At 42.0% G+C, this 17,563-nt stretch overlaps 1 protein-coding gene across 1 annotated transcript in view; it reads left to right on the top strand.

Moving 5' to 3' along the window:
• The first annotated feature begins 10,079 nt into the window (after positions 1–10,079).
• The window catches only part of MAP6 (microtubule associated protein 6), an 86,841-nt gene continuing 79,357 nt past the window's right edge, over positions 10,080–17,563 (top strand). The window contains exon 1 of the mRNA XM_082477824.1: positions 10,080–11,908. Within this exon, the coding sequence (XP_082333950.1) occupies positions 11,004–11,908 (905 nt within the window). The 5' untranslated portion in view covers positions 10,080–11,003. The remainder of the gene's footprint in view (positions 11,909–17,563) is intronic.

Consider the following 17,563-nt stretch of genomic DNA (forward strand, 5'->3'; position numbering starts at 1 on the left):
AAATGCTCCCACCAAAAGACATAGACTGGCTGAATGGATACAAAAACAAGACCCATATATATGCTGTCTACAAGAGACCCACTTCAGACCTAGGGACACATACAGACTGAAAGTGGGGGGATGGAAAAAGATATTCCATGCAAATGGAAATCAAAAGAAAGCTGGAGTAGCAATTCTCATATCAGACAAAATAGACTTTAAAATAAAGACTGTTACAAGAGACAAAGAAGGACACTACATAATGATCAAGGGATCAATCCAAGAAAAAGATATAACAATTGTAAATATCTATGCACCCAACATAGGAGCACCTCAATACATCAGGCAAATGCTAACAGCTGTCGACATTAACACAATCATAGTAGGGGACTTTAACACCCCACTTTCACCAACGGACAGATCATCCAAAATGAAATAAATAGGGAAACACAAGCTTTAAATGACACATTAAACAAGATGGACTAAATTCATATTTATAGGACATTCCATCCAAAAACAACAGAATACACTTTCTTCTCAAATGCTCATGGAACATTCTCCAGGATAGATCGTATCTTGGGTCACAAATCAAACCTTGGTAAATTTAAGAAAATTAAAATTGTATCAAGTATCTTTTCCAACCACAACGCTATGAGACTAGATATCAATTACAGGAAAAAAACTGTAAAAAATACAAATACATGGAGGCTAAACAATACACTACTTAATAACCAAGAGATCACTGAAGAAATCAAAGTGGAAATCAAAAAATACCTAGAAACAAATGACAATGAAAACACGACAACCCAAAACCTATGGGATGCAGCAAAAGCAGTTCTAAGAGGGAAGTTTATAGCAATGCAATCCTACCTTAAGAAACAAGAAACATCTCAAATAAACAACCTAACCTTACACCTAAAGCAATTAGAGAAGAATTAAAAAACCCCAAAGTTAGCAGAAGGAAAGAAATTATAAAGATCAGATCAGAAATGAGTGAAAAAGAAATGAAGGAAACAATAGCAAAGGTCAATAAAACTAAAAGCTGGTTCTTTGAGAAGATAAACAAAATTGATACACCATTAGCCAGACTCATCAAGTAAAAAAGAGAGAAGACTCAAATCAATAGAATTAGAAATGAAAAAGGAGAAGTAACCACTGACACTGCAGAAATACAAAGGACAATGAGAGATTACTACAAGCAACTATATGCCAATAAAATGGACAACCTGGAAGAAATGGACAAATTCTTAGAAAAGCACAACCTTCCAAGACTGAACCATGAAGAAATAGGAAATATAAACAGACCAATCACAAGCACTGAAATTGAAACTGTGATTAAAAACCTTCCAACAAACAAAAGCCCAGGACCAGATGGCTTCACAGGTGAATTCTATCAAACATTTAGAGAAGAGCTAACAGCTATCCTTCTCAAACTCTTCCAAAATATAGGAGAGGGAGGAACACTCCCAAACTCATTCTACGAGGCCACCCTCACCCTGATACCAAAACCAGACAAAGATGTCACAAAGAAAGAAAACTACAGGCCAATATCACTGATAAACATAGCTGCAAAAATCCTCAACAAAATACTAGCAAACAGAATCCAAGAGCACATGAAAAGGATCATACACCACGATCAGATGGGGTTTATCCCAGGAATGCAAGGATTCTTCAGTATACACAAATCAATCAATGTGATACACCATATTAACAAATTGAAGAATAAAAACCATATGATCATCTCAATAGATGCAGAAAAAGCTTTCAACAAAATTCAACACCCATTTATGATAAAACCCTCCAGAAAGTAAGCATAGAGGGAACTTACCTCAACATAATAAAGGCCATATATGACAAACCCACAGCCAACATTGTCCTCAATGGTGAAAAACTGAAACCATTTCCACTAAGATCAGGAGCAAGACAAGGTTGCCCACTCTCACCACTATTATTCAACATTGTTTTGGAAGTTTTAGCCATAGCAATCAGAGAAAAAAAAGAAATAAAAGGAATCCAAATCGGAAAAGAAGAAGTAAAGCTGTCACTGTTTGTTGATGACACAATACTATACATAGAGAATCCTAAAGATGCTACCAGAAAACTACTAGAGCTAATCAATGAATCTGGTAAAGTAGCAGGATACAAAATTAATGCACAGAAATCTTTTGCCTTCCTATACGCTAATGATGAAAAATCTGAAAGAAAAATTAAGGAAACACTTCCATTTACCATTGCAACAAAAAGAATAAAATACCTAGGAATAAACCTACCTAGGGAGACAAAAGACCTCTATGCAGAAAACTATAAGACACTGATGAAAGAAATTAAAGATGATACAAACAGATGGAGAGATATACCATGTTCTTGGATTGGAAGAATCAACATTGTGAAAATGACTCTACTACCCAAAGCAATCTACAGATTCAGTGCAATCCCTATCAAACTACTACTGACATTTTTCACAGAACTAGAACAAAAAATTTCACAATTTGTGTGAAAACACAAAAGACCCCAAATAGCCAAAGCAATCTTGAGAAAGAAAAACGGAGCTGGAGGAATCAGGCTCCCTGACTGCAGACTGTACTACAAAGCTACAGTAATCAAGACAGTATGGTACTGGCACAAAAACACATATATGATCAATGGAACAGGATAGAAAGCCCAGAGATAAACCCATGCACATATGGTCACCTTATTTTTGATAAAGGAGGCAGGAATATACAATGGAGAAATGACAGCCTCTTCAATAAGTGGTGCTTGGGAAAAGTGGACAGCTACATGTAAAAGAATGAAATTAGAACACTCCCTAACTCCATACACAAAAATAAACTCAAAATGGATAAAGACCTAAATGTAAGGCCAGACACTATAAAACTCTAGGAGGAAAACATAGGCATAACACTATATGACATGAACCACAGCAAGATGCTTTTTGACCCACCTCCTAGAGAAACAGAAATAAAAACAAAAATAAACAAATGGGACCTAATGAAACTTAAAAGCTTTTGCACAGCAAAGGAAACCATAAACAAGGCGAAAAGACTACCCTCAGAATGGGAGAAAATATTTGCAAATGAAGCAACTGACAAAGGATTAATCTCCAAAATTGAGCAGCTCATGCAGCTCAATATCAAAAAACAAACAACCCAATCCAAAAATGGGCAGAAGACCTAAATAGACATTTCTCCAAAGAAGATATACAGATTGCTAACAAACACATGAAAGATTGCTCAACATCACTAATCATTAGAGAAATGCAAATCAAAACTACAATGAGGTATCACCTCACACCAGTCAGAATGGCCATCATCAAAAAATCTACCAACAATAAATGCTGGAGAGGGTGTGGAGAAAAGGGAACCCTCTTGCACTGTTGGTGGGAATGTAAATTGATACAGCCACTATGGAGAACAGTATGGAGGTTCCTTAAAAAACTAAAAATAGAGCTACCATACAACCCAGCAATCCCACTACTGGGCATATACCCCGAGAAAACCATAATTCAAAAAGAGTCATGTACCACACTGTTCATTGCAGCTCTATTTACAATAGCCAGGACATGGAAGCAACCTAAGTGTCCATCGACAGATGAATGGATAAAGAAGAAGTGGCACACATATACAATGGAATATTACTCAGCCATAAAAAGAAACGAAATTGAGTTATTTGTAGTGAGGTGGATGGACCTAGAGTCTGTCATACAAAGTGAAGTATCAGAAAGAGAAAACAAATACCATATGCCAACACATATATATGGAACATAAAAAAAGTGGTTATGAAGAACCTAGGGGCAGGACGGGAATAAAGACGCAGACCTACTAGAGAATGGACTTGAGGACACAGAGAGGGGGAAGGGTAAGCTGGGACAAGGTGAGAGAGTGGCATGGACATATATACACTACCAAATGTAAAATCGATAGCTAGTGGGAAGCAGCCGCATAGCACAGGGAGATCAGCCCGGTGCTTTGTGACCACCTAGAGGGGTGGGATAGGGAGGGTGGGAGGGAGAGAGACGCAAGAGGGAAGAGATATGGGGATATATGTATAGGTATAGCTGATTCACTTTGTTATAAAGCAGAAACTAACACACCATTTTAAAGCAATTATTCTCCAATAAAGATGTTAAAAAAAAAATAATTGTATGGTGTTAATGTCAATTTCCTTCTGGTAATGTACTATAGTTATTTGAGATGTTAGGTCATGATAGGTGATGGGTACAGGGTCCTCTGTGCAGTATTTTTGCAACTTCTTGTAAGCAGTCTTCTGCTTATACCTCATTGGGCAGAATCAGGTCGCATGACCACTTCTGGCTGTAAGGAAGTCAGAAAGGGAAGGAAGTACACTGTTATTGGGAACTGAAATAAGTTGGAGTATGGTAAACAAGGAAGAATGGGTGTCTGCCACACACCCTCACATCACACACAGAGGATAGATTAAAAATATAAAGACAAAACCTTTTAAAGACAATATAAGAGATTATCTTTAACATCAGAGTAGCTAAGAGTTCTTAAAGATGCAAAAATTATAACCCACAAAGTTGGATAAACTTTGATTTCACTGATACATTTGACTATGTTAAAAATTTAAACCTCTGTATGCCAAAATACACTATAAACAAGGTTAAAAGATAAGCTACACACTGGGAGAAGATATTTGCAATACATACAAGCCATAGTAATTAATATGCAGGATGTATAAAGAACTCATAAAATAATTCTTTAAAGTTAACCTAGTAGACAAACAGGTAATGCACAGAAACTCCAACAGGAAATAAGCACATGAAAATATGCTTAACCTCCCTAGTATTCAAATTTAAACCCCCCTAATATAACATTTCACAGCCTTCACACTGGCAAAAGTTTAAAAGTCTTGTAATACCAAATATTGGTGAGGATACTGAGAAACAGGAACTCTCACATGTCACAGGTGGGAGTGTAAATTGGTAAAACCACTTTGGAGAGCAAGTTGTTCCTTCTGTATTAAAAGAAGCATATAGTATGACCAAGAAATTTTACTTCTGGATTGTCAGCCCTGGAGAAATGCTCTCATACCGTCAATGGAGACAGACATAAGGAAAAATACCCTGTACCAATTGTAACAACTAAAAAATGGAAACATCCTAACTGTTCATCAATGGAGATGTAGATTTTTTTAAGTTGTTTATCATGCAACAGACTACTAGAGAGCAGTTGAAACGGCCTAACTAAATCTAGCTGTATCAGCATGGATGACTCTCAAATTCCTATTGATTAGGGAAAAGGCACATTGAAAAGGCTTCATTAAGTATGATACCACTCAGGAAAAAATACCACATTTATTGTAGGTACATGTGTATGTAATCCATGTACAAAAACATGCATCTATACCATCTTCTTTTGGAGGTAACTTTGGAGAAAGGAAGGCAGGGAGTGTGTTCACCATGGAACTTAAGATGTGTCTGTATCATTTATTCAAATGGAGCTGCAGAGTCATACCAAGGGGCTCCTGCTGTGAAAATCTGGAGTAGTTTGAGCATCAAAATAAAAAGTGATAGTAATAAACTAAACCCACTGGAAAAAAAAAAAAAGAGTTCACGAATCCATACGGGTATAAACAATGATGTCAACTAATAAACGTATAAGGAATAATGGAGTTAGAAAATCGCTATTTGGCAAACAACATAATAATAGTTGTTTCAGGCAAGAGCCATCAATAGTTGTTAAAACAGTGGATGAAAGTTTGATGAGTAACAGGAGATCTATAGAGTATCAAAGTATCCGGCTTTTAATATAATATTTGGATATGATAATAAGTGAAAGAATTAGGAATATGTACCCTGAGAAGAGAAGATGAGGGGATATAACAGTTGTTTTTGAATATGACTTTAAAATGCTGCCATGGGTGGTCTCAAGGAAAGAAAGAAATTGCAAGAATTCCTATTTTGGCTCAATAAAGGAAGAATTTCTTAGCCTGCAACAAGTAAATAATAAATAAATAGTTTAGAAGAATATTCAATTATTCCCAGATTCTAGGAATTAACATTCATTTTTCTAGGATTCTAGGACTGTATCATTCTATTATTATGAGATTTAGGACTCTAAATAAATATTTTATGATTCTAAGATTCTATCCTTCTTTTATTCTGATTCCAGGATTCAAAGATTTTGGTGTAATTCCTGTTTCTGTGGTCATACCAGCCATAGCAAAAGCACTGAGGTATTTGACTCCAGTCCTTACCTATCTTCAGAACTGGAAATCCAAAACCACCAGACTCTCTCAGCCAACCCTAACGACTGGAATCAACTCTCCCTGGTTGTGTTCCTGAAGACGGAGGGAAGGCTTCCAATATTTCACTGTAACGTGTACTATTTCTGGTAGGTTATTGGTAGATATCCTTTGACATATTAGAACGTTCTAGCTTGCTAAGGGTTTTAAAAAATTAATTAGTGGGTGTCAACTTTTATCATGTTTTTCAAAATACTACATCTATTTGAGATGGTTGTGTGATGTTTCTCTTTAATCTAGAAGCGTTTAGCATTATATCTACATATTTTCTGTTATTAAAACAGTGTTCATTCTTGGGATTAAACACTAATATTGAAATTTTAGTAATTTTATGTAGAATTTTGAATTGTTTGCTGTCATTTCAGTTAGGATTTTTACAGCTATGATTGGCCTATAATTTTTTCTTCCTCGTATTATCCTTGTCTAGTTTGGTACAACGATTATATTGGCTTTCTAAACTGGGATGGGAAGTTCTCCCTTGTTTTTCTGTTTTATGGAATAATTTACATAGCATAAGGATTGTTTTATGAAAGTTTTGTGAGAATCACCTGTAAGGTCAGTGTATCAGGTATTTTATTTTGTCTTGTTTTGTTTTCCTTTGTGGGTAGATTTTTAACTACTGATTCAACTTATTGAACTATTCAAGTTTTCTATTCCTTCTAAAATCAGTTTTAGTAAGATATATTTTTTTCCTAAGAAAACTTTCTACTTCTCCTGGGTGGGTTAGTTGTATTGCTGCATAAAAAATTACCCTAAAACTTCAACACAGTCCCAGTCAGAATCCCAGCAAACTATTTTGTGGATATCAATAAACTGATTCTAAAGTTTGTATGGCAAGACAAAGACCCAGAACAGCTGCCACAATATTGAAAAAGGAAGAACAAAGATGGAGGATTGACACTACCTGACTACAAGACTTATTGTAAAGCTACAGTAATCAAGACAGCGTAGTATTGGCAAAATAAGAGACAAATAGATCAATGGAACACAATAGAGATCCCCAATATAGCCCATGTAGGTATAGTTAACTGATCTTTGACAAAGGAACAAAGGCAATACAATGGAGAAAAGATCATCTTTTCAACAAATGGTGCTGGAACAACTGGACATCTACACACACAAAAATGAATATAGACACAAACTTTACATCCTTCGCAAAAATTAACTCAAAATGGATCATAGACCTACATGTAAAATGCAAAACCATAAAACTCCTTGAAAATAGCATAGGAGGACATGAAATAAAGAATTGATACGCTGGACTTCATTAAATTAAATACTTCTGCTTTTCAAATGACACTGTCAAGAGAATGAGAAGATAAGGCATAGACCTGGAGAAAATATTTACAAAAGGCATATCTGAAAAAGGACTGTTATCCAAAATGTACAAAGAACTCTTAACACTCAACAATAAGAAAACGAACGACCTGATTAAAAAATAGGCAGAAGATCTGAGCAAACACCTCCCCAGAGCAGATGTATAGATGGCAAATAAGCATATAGAAAGATGTTCCACATCATATCTCATTAGGGAAATGCAAATTAAGACAATGAAATACCACTGCACACCTATTAGAAAGGCCATAATCCAGAACATTGACATCACCAGCCTTAGGCAGGCAGCCTCCCCCAGTGATGTCAAAGATGGTCACTAACAACAGTAGCCTCATGGTCTCCCATGTAGCAATTCAGTAAAAAAGAGAGTGGCTCTTTACAGATAGTTTCAGCTAAAGTCTAGGATTTCCTCCAATTGGTCCAATGTGGATCACATGTCAATCAGTAAACTTTCACTTTGGCCAGCATGATGCAGTGACTGGCAAACAGGTGTGGGTCACATAGTCACATCTGGAAGTGGACTGAGTAGGGTTAACCCCACCCAAATCATATGGACTGAAATTAGAAAAGGAGCAGTCTCCAAAATCAAATAAGGAGGTGTTATTATCTTCAGAATTGATGCTAAGCAAGCCACGTAACGGACAACCATTAGACTTGACTATCCCACTGAGCCATTGTATGGTTCAGGAAAGTTGTATGATTGAACATGTTTAGAAAATCCAAATGAATGAATGTGGGAGGTGATATTGATGATGAAGTTGCCTGGAGCACTCTTACACTTCTGCTAGGAGAGTTCCTACTCATCTGTCGTTAGTCATTCATTCAGCACCTTGTGAATGAACCTCTCTTATACTGACCATACTGTTTGCTAATTATTTATTTATGTATCTATCTCCCAGTCCTTTCATAATGCACCCCTGTAATTGAGGGCTCCCCCAGAGCTAGAATTCATCTGTGTTCCACAGTGCCCAAGGCACAGAGTGGGCATCTAAATTAAGGAAGGGTAAAGTCTCAATGACTCTTAATGACCTCCAACTCCAATTGCTAGTCCATCTTTTTACCTTTGGAAATAATTATTGGAAAGACAGAAGCCAAATCCCAGGGAGTTCTGCAGAACTGGGGAGAGGAAGAGTGAGACCAGATTATTTTGTTTATAGAAATATATCTCCTTATGACTGAAAACAGTGCCAGGCATCATTTTATTTGTGGAACTCAAATCAAATCACCAAGAGGCCAAGACCCAAGTAGGAGGAAGTTCAGCAGACAGTTGACTAATTAGAGCTGTCTTCTCATCCTGTTTGATTCTAAGGTTTAAAAAAAAAGCTGTATTTTGCAATCAATTCCCAATCTAAACACATAAATGACTTTTTCCCTCATAGATACCAATGCCCCCAGCTTAACTGAGGCTGAAAACTGTGTCTGTATTGGAGAGAAACAGAGCTGTAGGCCAGTGAATGTAGCTAGGGGTAGGGAGTGGGAAACAGTGCAAGGAGATACCAAAAGGAGATACTCAGAAGAACAAGAGGTCTTCCTGGAGAAGGTGTCCAAGTGCCTGGCCTGCTTGGGAAGCTCCACCTATGGGTTTCCCAGGGTGGGTCCTGTGAATACTAATAGCTACCATTTATTGAGCCATTGGTATATTCCAGATATTGTGGTAAGCACTTTTAGTGATTATCTCATTTTAATTCTCGGAACAACCTTGTGAGTTGAGAGCTGGCACCCCCATTCAAAGATGAAACTAAATGTCAGAAAATTGCAGTGATGTGCCCATGGCCATGAGCTAAGTCATGTAAAAGCCAGGATTTGAATCCTCTGGGATCTGATTTGACTCACAGCTTCTGCTCTGAGTCCTTAGCTATCTTCACAAAACCACTTTGAGGTAGCTATTATTTCCTCCATTCTATAGGTGAGGAGACTGAAGTTCAGGGATGACCCAACTTGTCCAAGTGACACAGGTAGGAAGTATCAGAGCCAAAGCAGGAACATCTGACTCCAAAATTTTTCTGCCTCCCAGGTAGAAGAAAAGCAAAGGCTAGGGGTCAGGAATATGGCAGAAAGCCACTGCATGTCAGGCCTACCCTTTCCCAGGACACGATCTCGCTGTTTCCCGCCCTCCCGACCTCCCCACTTAGGCCCCTTTCAAGAATTTACTTCTCACTGTCTCCCCTCCACTGTGGCCCCTGGGCTGAACAGGGATTGGATGGTTCTTGGGAAGCTCTAAGACATTCCTTCCCCCAAGGGTCCCCTAGGAAGGGAACAGCTAAGGTACCATCAGTCTGCAGGTTCCTGTTTCCACATCTGAGCAAGGTCTGTGGATAAGACTGACAAGTGCTTGGATCAGAAGCCAGCCAAAGGGGTTCAAATCCAGGCCAGAGACTTTGGCCAATAACAGGAGCTTCCTTTTTAAAAAACCTATATTCTGGGACAGACATTTCACTAGGGGTTTCCTCCGTATTTTTAAATTGAATCCCCCCCACCCTTCCCACATGTTTGACCCTATTTCACAGAAGAGGAGCCTGAGGCTCCCAGTTGGGAAGCAACCAGTGTAAGGACAGCAAGTCATAAGGAGCCTGGTACTTGAACCTACCTAGGCCCCAGATCCTGTTGTTGCCTAGGAACTGAAGAGGGAGGAGCTGCCAGATCAGAGGGAGGAGGGAAAAGAGAGAGGGCGAGTTCCCAGCAGCGCGCGCTGACGACAGCAGGTGATTTTTTTTCTGCATCGCGCTTTCTCTCAGCATCTTTCCTGGATCCCCCCCCACCCCCACCCCTCTGCTGACCGGCAGAAAAGGGTGGGGTCGCTTCCCCGCAGCAGAGACAGCAGCGGCGGCAGCGGCGGCGGCGGCTGCAGCATCATTGGGAGCAGCGGTGGCGGCAGCAATGCTCGGTCTCCTCGAGACGTGATATCCTCTGAGCCCTGCTAGGTGGCCGGCTGCGACTGGACGCCGGCGGGAAGGAGAAGATAGAGCTTTGTCCGCGGCCCCTGCGGCCACACTGCCCGGCCGTCCCTCTGCGCCATGGCTTAAGCCTGCAACCACCTTGCCTCGCGTTGCCTTGCTTGGCAGGGGTCTGAGCGCCGCAGCAGCCGCAGGGAGGGGCGCGTCCCAGACGCCCTCGCCCGGGGACCCGGGACGCGGTGTCTCACGCTGCGGTGCCCACAGCAGACCGCGCTCTGGAGACCTGGGCGGCGGCTCCCGGAGGCGTTTACAGCCGGGCATCGAGGGACTTTACGGACTTTCTCAGTGATAGCTCTGCCCACCCAACCTTCCCGGGTGCTCTCTGAGGTAGGAGGGCGCGGTAGCTCAGGCCACCAAGGAAAACACGGTGAGAACCAGATTGGCCGGACGAGGGCCAGGGGACTGAGGAAGATTAGGGACTTGCTTTAGAATCGAGCAAGAAGAGGGAGGACTAGCTCTGCGGCGAGCACCATGGCGTGGCCGTGCATCACGCGCGCCTGCTGCATCGCCCGCTTCTGGAACCAGCTGGACAAGGCAGACATCGCCGTGCCGCTGGTTTTCACCAAGTACTCGGAGGCCACCGAGCACCCGGGCGCCCAGCCGCCGCCCCAGCAGCCGGCGCAGCCTGCGCAGCCGGCGCCCGCGCCCCCCTCGGCGCGCGCGGTCGCCATAGAAACGCAGCCGGCCCAAGGCGAAGGGGATGCGGTTGCCCGGGCAACAGGGCCGGCGCCGGGGCCTAGCGGCGAACGCGAGGCTGGGGCCACCTCTGGCCGGAGCGGCCCGGGCCCGGGCTCGGGCTCTGGCTCCGGCTCCACCTCCAGCGCGGGCCCCGCGGACTCGGTGATGCGGCAGGACTACCGCGCCTGGAAGGTGCAGCGGCCGGAGCCGAGCTGCCGGCCGCGCAGCGAGTACCAGCCTTCGGACGCGCCCTTTGAGCGCGAGACCCAGTACCAGAAGGACTTCCGCGCCTGGCCGCTGCCGCGACGCGGGGACCACCCGTGGATTCCCAAGCCAATGCATATCCCCACGTCCTCCCAGGCGGCGGCGCCTGTGCTCGGGGCGCCCCAGCGCCGGCCGCAGAGCCAGGAGCGCTGGCCGGTGCAGGCCGCCGCCGAGGCCCAGGAGCAGGAGGCGGCCCCTGGAGGAGCAGGTGGCCTTGCGGCTGGAAGGGCGACCAGTGAGGAAGACCGCGACACACGGAAGAAGCCTGGGCCCGCCTGGATGTTGCGTCGCGCCGAGGGCCAGGGGCACGAGCAGACGCTGCTGCCCGCAGCCCAGGCCACGGCTCCCGAAGGGGGCAAGGGGCGTGCGGCGGCCGACGCCCTCAACAGGCAAATCCGCGAGGAGGTGGCGAGCGCGGTGAGCAGCTCTTACAGGTGAGACGCGGCCCGCAGCTCAGGCCACGGGGCTGGTCATCCTTACCCTCTCCCACAGATTCTCTGCATCGCAGACCTCCCTGTCAGCCTCCCCCTCCAGCCCAGAACACACCCCCCTCCCCCTCCCCAGCCCTGGCCGACTGCCCTTTGGCTCTTTCTTTGGTGAAAGCTGTTAGTATTATCCATCCCATCTTGCCAAAGTCTTTCACTTAACCACTTCAGCCATCTTTTCCCCATCTCTGCCCCACCCCGAGTCCCTGCCTGCCCAACAGAGACCTTTGCAGTTTCTTCACTGGCTGTGCTTCCATTCTGCCCCACCCAACTCACCGGCTGCATTAGCCTGGTTGCTGCCCCTTGCTGGCTCAGCTGCCGCCCAAGGGCCTCGGTGCCTTCCTGCAGGGCCAATCCTCCCCAAAGAAGAGTGATCTCTCCCCCTTCCTCTCCTCCCTAGCCCGGTTCACTGGGCCCTTCATTCTTACCCCCTCTATCTCAATCCCTGGGAGACGACCAAGCACCACACCCTTTTCTAGATTCCCTGCCGGTCCCTTATAGAGCACCTTCCTCTTTCAGCCACTTACGCTGAAGGCAGATTCCTTACACCTCTAGCTGTGACTCGCTGGGCAAGTTTCTTAACATTGCTTGGCCTAGGGTTCTTATCTGTAAGACGTGATGGATAATAGATTCTTCTCTTAGATTGTTTGCTCATGTATTGATTTAATGTTAAATACTCAGCATATTTTTGAGCACCTACTATATGCTAAGCACTGTGCTAGACATTTTGAAGATTAAATGAGATGATTCAGGAGGAGAATTATGCCTGGCACATGGTAGGTAATTAGTACATCTTGGTTCCATTCCAGCCTTCTGCATGATGCCTCATTATTTTGATTTCCACTTCCCAGACACTTCCAGCCTTCTCCCCTATTGATGCATCTCCTTTCCTTTCATGTTTGCCAAATGTGGTTCTCATTCTGTTACCACCAAGAACCCCCTCTTCAGCACATTTAAATTCCCTTTAAGTGAATGCCTTCAAACAAGAGCATATTTATTCATTCATTCTCTCTCTCTTTCTCTCTCTCTTTTTCTAGAATTCTCCCTCTGCTGCAGCCTCAGTCCTTACAGTCTGCTTTCTCACCCTTCATTCATTTAATATGTATTTCTGAATGCTTAGCTTTCAGTCCTGCCCTTATGTTTCAAATGGAAACAATTAGCTAACAGATCACTGTTGACTCTGAATATGTGGCATTGGGTTTGGGGTCTCTGGGGAAGCGGATGTACACGATGAGTAACTGAGCTAGAGGTGTTCAAACTGTGGCTTATGGGGTCCTTCATCAATGCCACAGCCAGTTGCCTCCTTCCTGCAGGAGGGTGTGGACAGGAGGACTGCAGAGTTAGTGTCTTTTGCCATGACCTTATATGTAGCCTCATCAGACTGATGTCCTTCTCCATTAAATATGACAAACACTCCCTCTTATGCTGAGGAAGAATAGCATTGATAGACATCCTCTCTTGTTAAGACAAAATCTGCCCCCCACTCAGGTATTACCTCTAGAAAGCATTTCCCAATGAAAAGGGGCAGTTAATCAATTGGCCCCTATTCCTTCTTCCCGAATTCCACCTCCCACCTGGCATTTGTCTCTTGGTGTCTTGTTATCATGACCACACTGGTCCCCCAGGAATACACCACTTCCTTTTAAAGCTCTGGGTCAGGCAAGGATATGGATCCTTTCCTTGGTTCTAGCTATGAGAAGGTGGAATTTTCACAAAATCTTTATGCTGTTCCCAAGGAGGATCAAAAAGAAAAGAAAGGAAACAAATAAGCAAGGGGAATAAAAAAACAAAGCCAAGATACAATTTTATGACTCTGTCATGGCTTTGTTGTTTACAAGGCCCTACCTTTGTTCCCTAAGAACCCTAAGTTTGGCCTAACGTCATAGATTTCTGGACTGGCCTCTTCATCATCCTACTCCCAGTCTACCACCCTACGGCAGGTGGAACCTTACCACCTACCAGACAGAATCTACCTCTCCTCACCTCAATATAGTCAATGCCAATCAAGAGAGATCCAGATTCTCAAATCTCATTTGATGATCCTACTCAGTTTATGTTTCCAGGCTGGTAGGACTTGCTTTGTTCATAAATGATGGTTCAGACAGTCAGGGAGTAAACCACCCTTCAGACACAACTCACTCCAAATATTTTGGGTTGTACCTTTGTTCTGTGTAGCCTCTTCCCTCCCAAACAACACCTTAACTGTGCAGTAAGCATGTCATGCTTTACAGTTAGAATTACACACATTCTGCAAGTGATTTGATTGAATAGGGGCAGGCTATGCTCTTGCAGCTGGTAAGAATGATTATTTTTCATAGCTATCAGAATTTCACCAACCTGTCAAGAAAAATCTCTGTGTACCTCAAAAAGCATTTTTTTCTAATTTGAGTCTTCTGTAAAATTTAATTATGCATATGACTTTGGGATCAGCAGTTCCATTTTGCTGTATCATCAGAAGGGTTTTGAAGCATTAAGAGAATAAGTATTGCTAAGAAACATCAATTTCTTTTTTTTTTTTTTTTTTAAATAAACTTCATTTTTTTAAATTTATTTATTTATTTGTATTTATTTTTGGCTGCACTGGGTCTTTGTCACCGCACACGGGCTTTCTCTAGTTGCGGTGAGCAGGGGCTACTCTTCGTTGCGGTGCACGGGCTTATTGCTGTGGCTTCTCTTGTTACGGAGCACGGGCTCTAGGCACGTGGGCTTCAGTAGTTGTGGCGCACGGGGTTAGTTGCTCCGCAGCATGTGGGATCTTCCCGGACCAGGGCTCGAACCCGTGTCCCCTGCATTGGCAGGCGGATTCTTAACCACTGCGCCACCATGGAAGCCCCATCAATTTCTTTAATGGACAATTTAAGTACTTGACAAATTTGATGTGAAATTTAACATTATTTTTTCTTCCAGAAGAAAAATTAACTAATAATAGGGAAATGCACTTTGGGTGAAAGTAGATATGAAGAAATAAGATAATCAATTAATTAAGTATACTATAAAGAAAAAAATGCCTGGAAATTATAGGCTTATCTGGAACATTGATTTTTCCCCCCCTGTTCTCTCACATCCTTTTCCTTGCTAGGATTCTAAATATCTCCTGAATTTAAGTATGTTCCATGTCTTCTGTAGATGAGCCTTACATCACCTTAGAAGCCAAGCTGGGCTACATTTCACTGATAATTTGATTGGCAAATCCTTTTCTTCTGCCACTCTACATAAATCATGGTGGTTTACACCATGGTGACTGGTTCATCCCATGGGCTTTACAAATGACATCTGTCACGTAACATCAGTGTGTGCAGTTTGCTTAAATAGAGAAAGGATATACAATCCATCAGCTTGATATATTGGTACATAATGTAAAATATATATTCAGCATCCAGAGTCATATACATGCTATTTGGTTTTCTCCTGCAATGTACGATCAGTAGATAACATCAAATGTCCTTTGACACTATGGTTTTGAGAAACCTTCCCTGTTCAACAGTTCATTTAATTCATAATCTATCCACACTAGCCTGAGACTTTTTGCATTCAAGTGGTATCTGAGGTATCTTTAGAATTATTCTCAATCATGAAGTTGATTTTCAATACATTCATATTACATAAATGATATTATAAAATTGAGAAACATGTCTTCGTTATTTTTAATGTTCAGGATGGATTTTTTTGCACAACTATTTGTGACTTTAGACCTAGCATTCTCAGTTAGGAAATAGATGAGTCATAGGAGGGGATTAAAATTCCTCTCTCAGCCAACCCCATTGCCCCAGCCATCGGTTAAGAGTGATAGATGGGGTAGCAGGTGCTCCCCGTAGAAATGCTAATGAGCAACTTTTCCTGGAAGAAATCAGCTGGGGCACCAGGAGGTAGAATTAATAAACCAGAGGCAAAATAGTACTTGAAAAATGAGAGCGGTAACAAGGAAATCAGAAAGAAAAAGAGCCTTTCCTATCTACCCTGCAGTCTTCCATAAAGGTTAGAGAAAGGCCCATCTGACTTGGCTTATGCTATACAGAACTGCCCTGTGCCTACAGGGCAACTGCCCGTTTCCCTAGGATCTTCCTGACTAAATCCCAGCAATACTTCAAGGCCAATCTCAGATACTAGTCTTCAACAATGCCTTCCAGGTCCTGCCACGCAGGACTAATTTTTCTCTTATTCCCTTTTCGTATTCTGTACACTTCTCATTGTCTGCTTGATTGTAAGATACTTTTGTCTCTATCTGCCTCCGCTACCAGATAGGAACACTTGAAGGGAAAGGCTGTATTTTGTTCATCTCTATCTCTCACAGTGTAACATTGTGCCTAACTATCATATAGGTTTGTTGAATCCAGTGAAATTTTTAAAGTTAGATGAAAAATTTATTCGCCTACATATTGATTCATTTCATTCAGTTTCATTTAGCTGAATTAATTTTGGAAAATGACCACCAAGCCCCTGCAATGTATCAGACAGGATACTGGAGATACCAAAAAGTGATAACCCTATGTAAAGAAATTGTGTTTTCCTTAATCAAAATAAAGGGGGATTCCTACTTGGTTAGCACTAGAAGTAAATGTTCAAATGGGGAAGGGCAGCAAACCTTACAGACCTGACTCTAGGTGCACCTTCACCCAGGGCAGTGGTCCCCAACCTTGGCTGTATAATAGAATCACTGGAGAACTTTAAAAATGCTGTTACATAGCTGCCTTGCCCAGAGATTCTGATTTAATTGGTCTGGGGTATAGCCTGCGCATGTGAATCTTTTCAAACTGCCCCAGATAATTCTCATGTGCAATTCAGGTTATGACCTCTTCCCTTAAGACAGAGGTTCTCAAAATTTAGTACACAAAAAAATCATCTGGAGAGCTTTCTAAAATGCAGATTCCCGGGCCTCATCCTCAGACATGCTGATTCAGTACTTTTAAAATGGAGCCTAAGAATCTATATTTTAAGAAGCACTCTAGGTAATTTTTATGCAGGTGAACTTCAGACTTACTGGCGAAAACACCGCTTGGGAAGGTTTGCTATGTTTAAGGTATTGAGTTTTCCCATATACAAACGTGGTATTGCTTGCCATTTATTTGTCTTTTTGTCCTTCACTTACATTTTGTAATTTTCTCCACAAAAGACACACACACACACACACACACACACACACACACACACACACACACACACAATAGTTTTTAAGTTTTATTTTTCTATATTTAAGCCTCTAATAATATAATTGGATTTAGCTTTATGTATGGAATGAGACAGGGATCTGATTTTCCTTTTTCCCATATGGAAAGCCATTTATCCCAATAACCTTTTTAACAGTTCAACTTTTCCCCATTAATATCCCCACTGATATCTCTTCTATCACATAAGGGTTGCGTATGCTTGAATATATTTCTGAGATCTCTGTTGTATTCCATTAATCTGAGCTAATGCCATACTATCATCTTTTTTTTCTGAGCTATTTAAAATTAGTTTTCCTATTTTCAAGCATATATCTTATTACATTTTCTAATTTGTTATTGCTCATATGTATTAATTTTTATATGTTTTTATTGTATTCAACAACTTTACCACACTCTCTAATTTTGTTTGTAGATTCTCTTGGACTGTCTGTGGAGATAA

The sequence above is a fragment of the Balaenoptera physalus genome (genome assembly GCF_965194825.1).
Source record: "Balaenoptera physalus genome assembly, chromosome: 10".
NCBI classification, from domain to species: domain Eukaryota; kingdom Metazoa; phylum Chordata; class Mammalia; order Artiodactyla; family Balaenopteridae; genus Balaenoptera; species Balaenoptera physalus.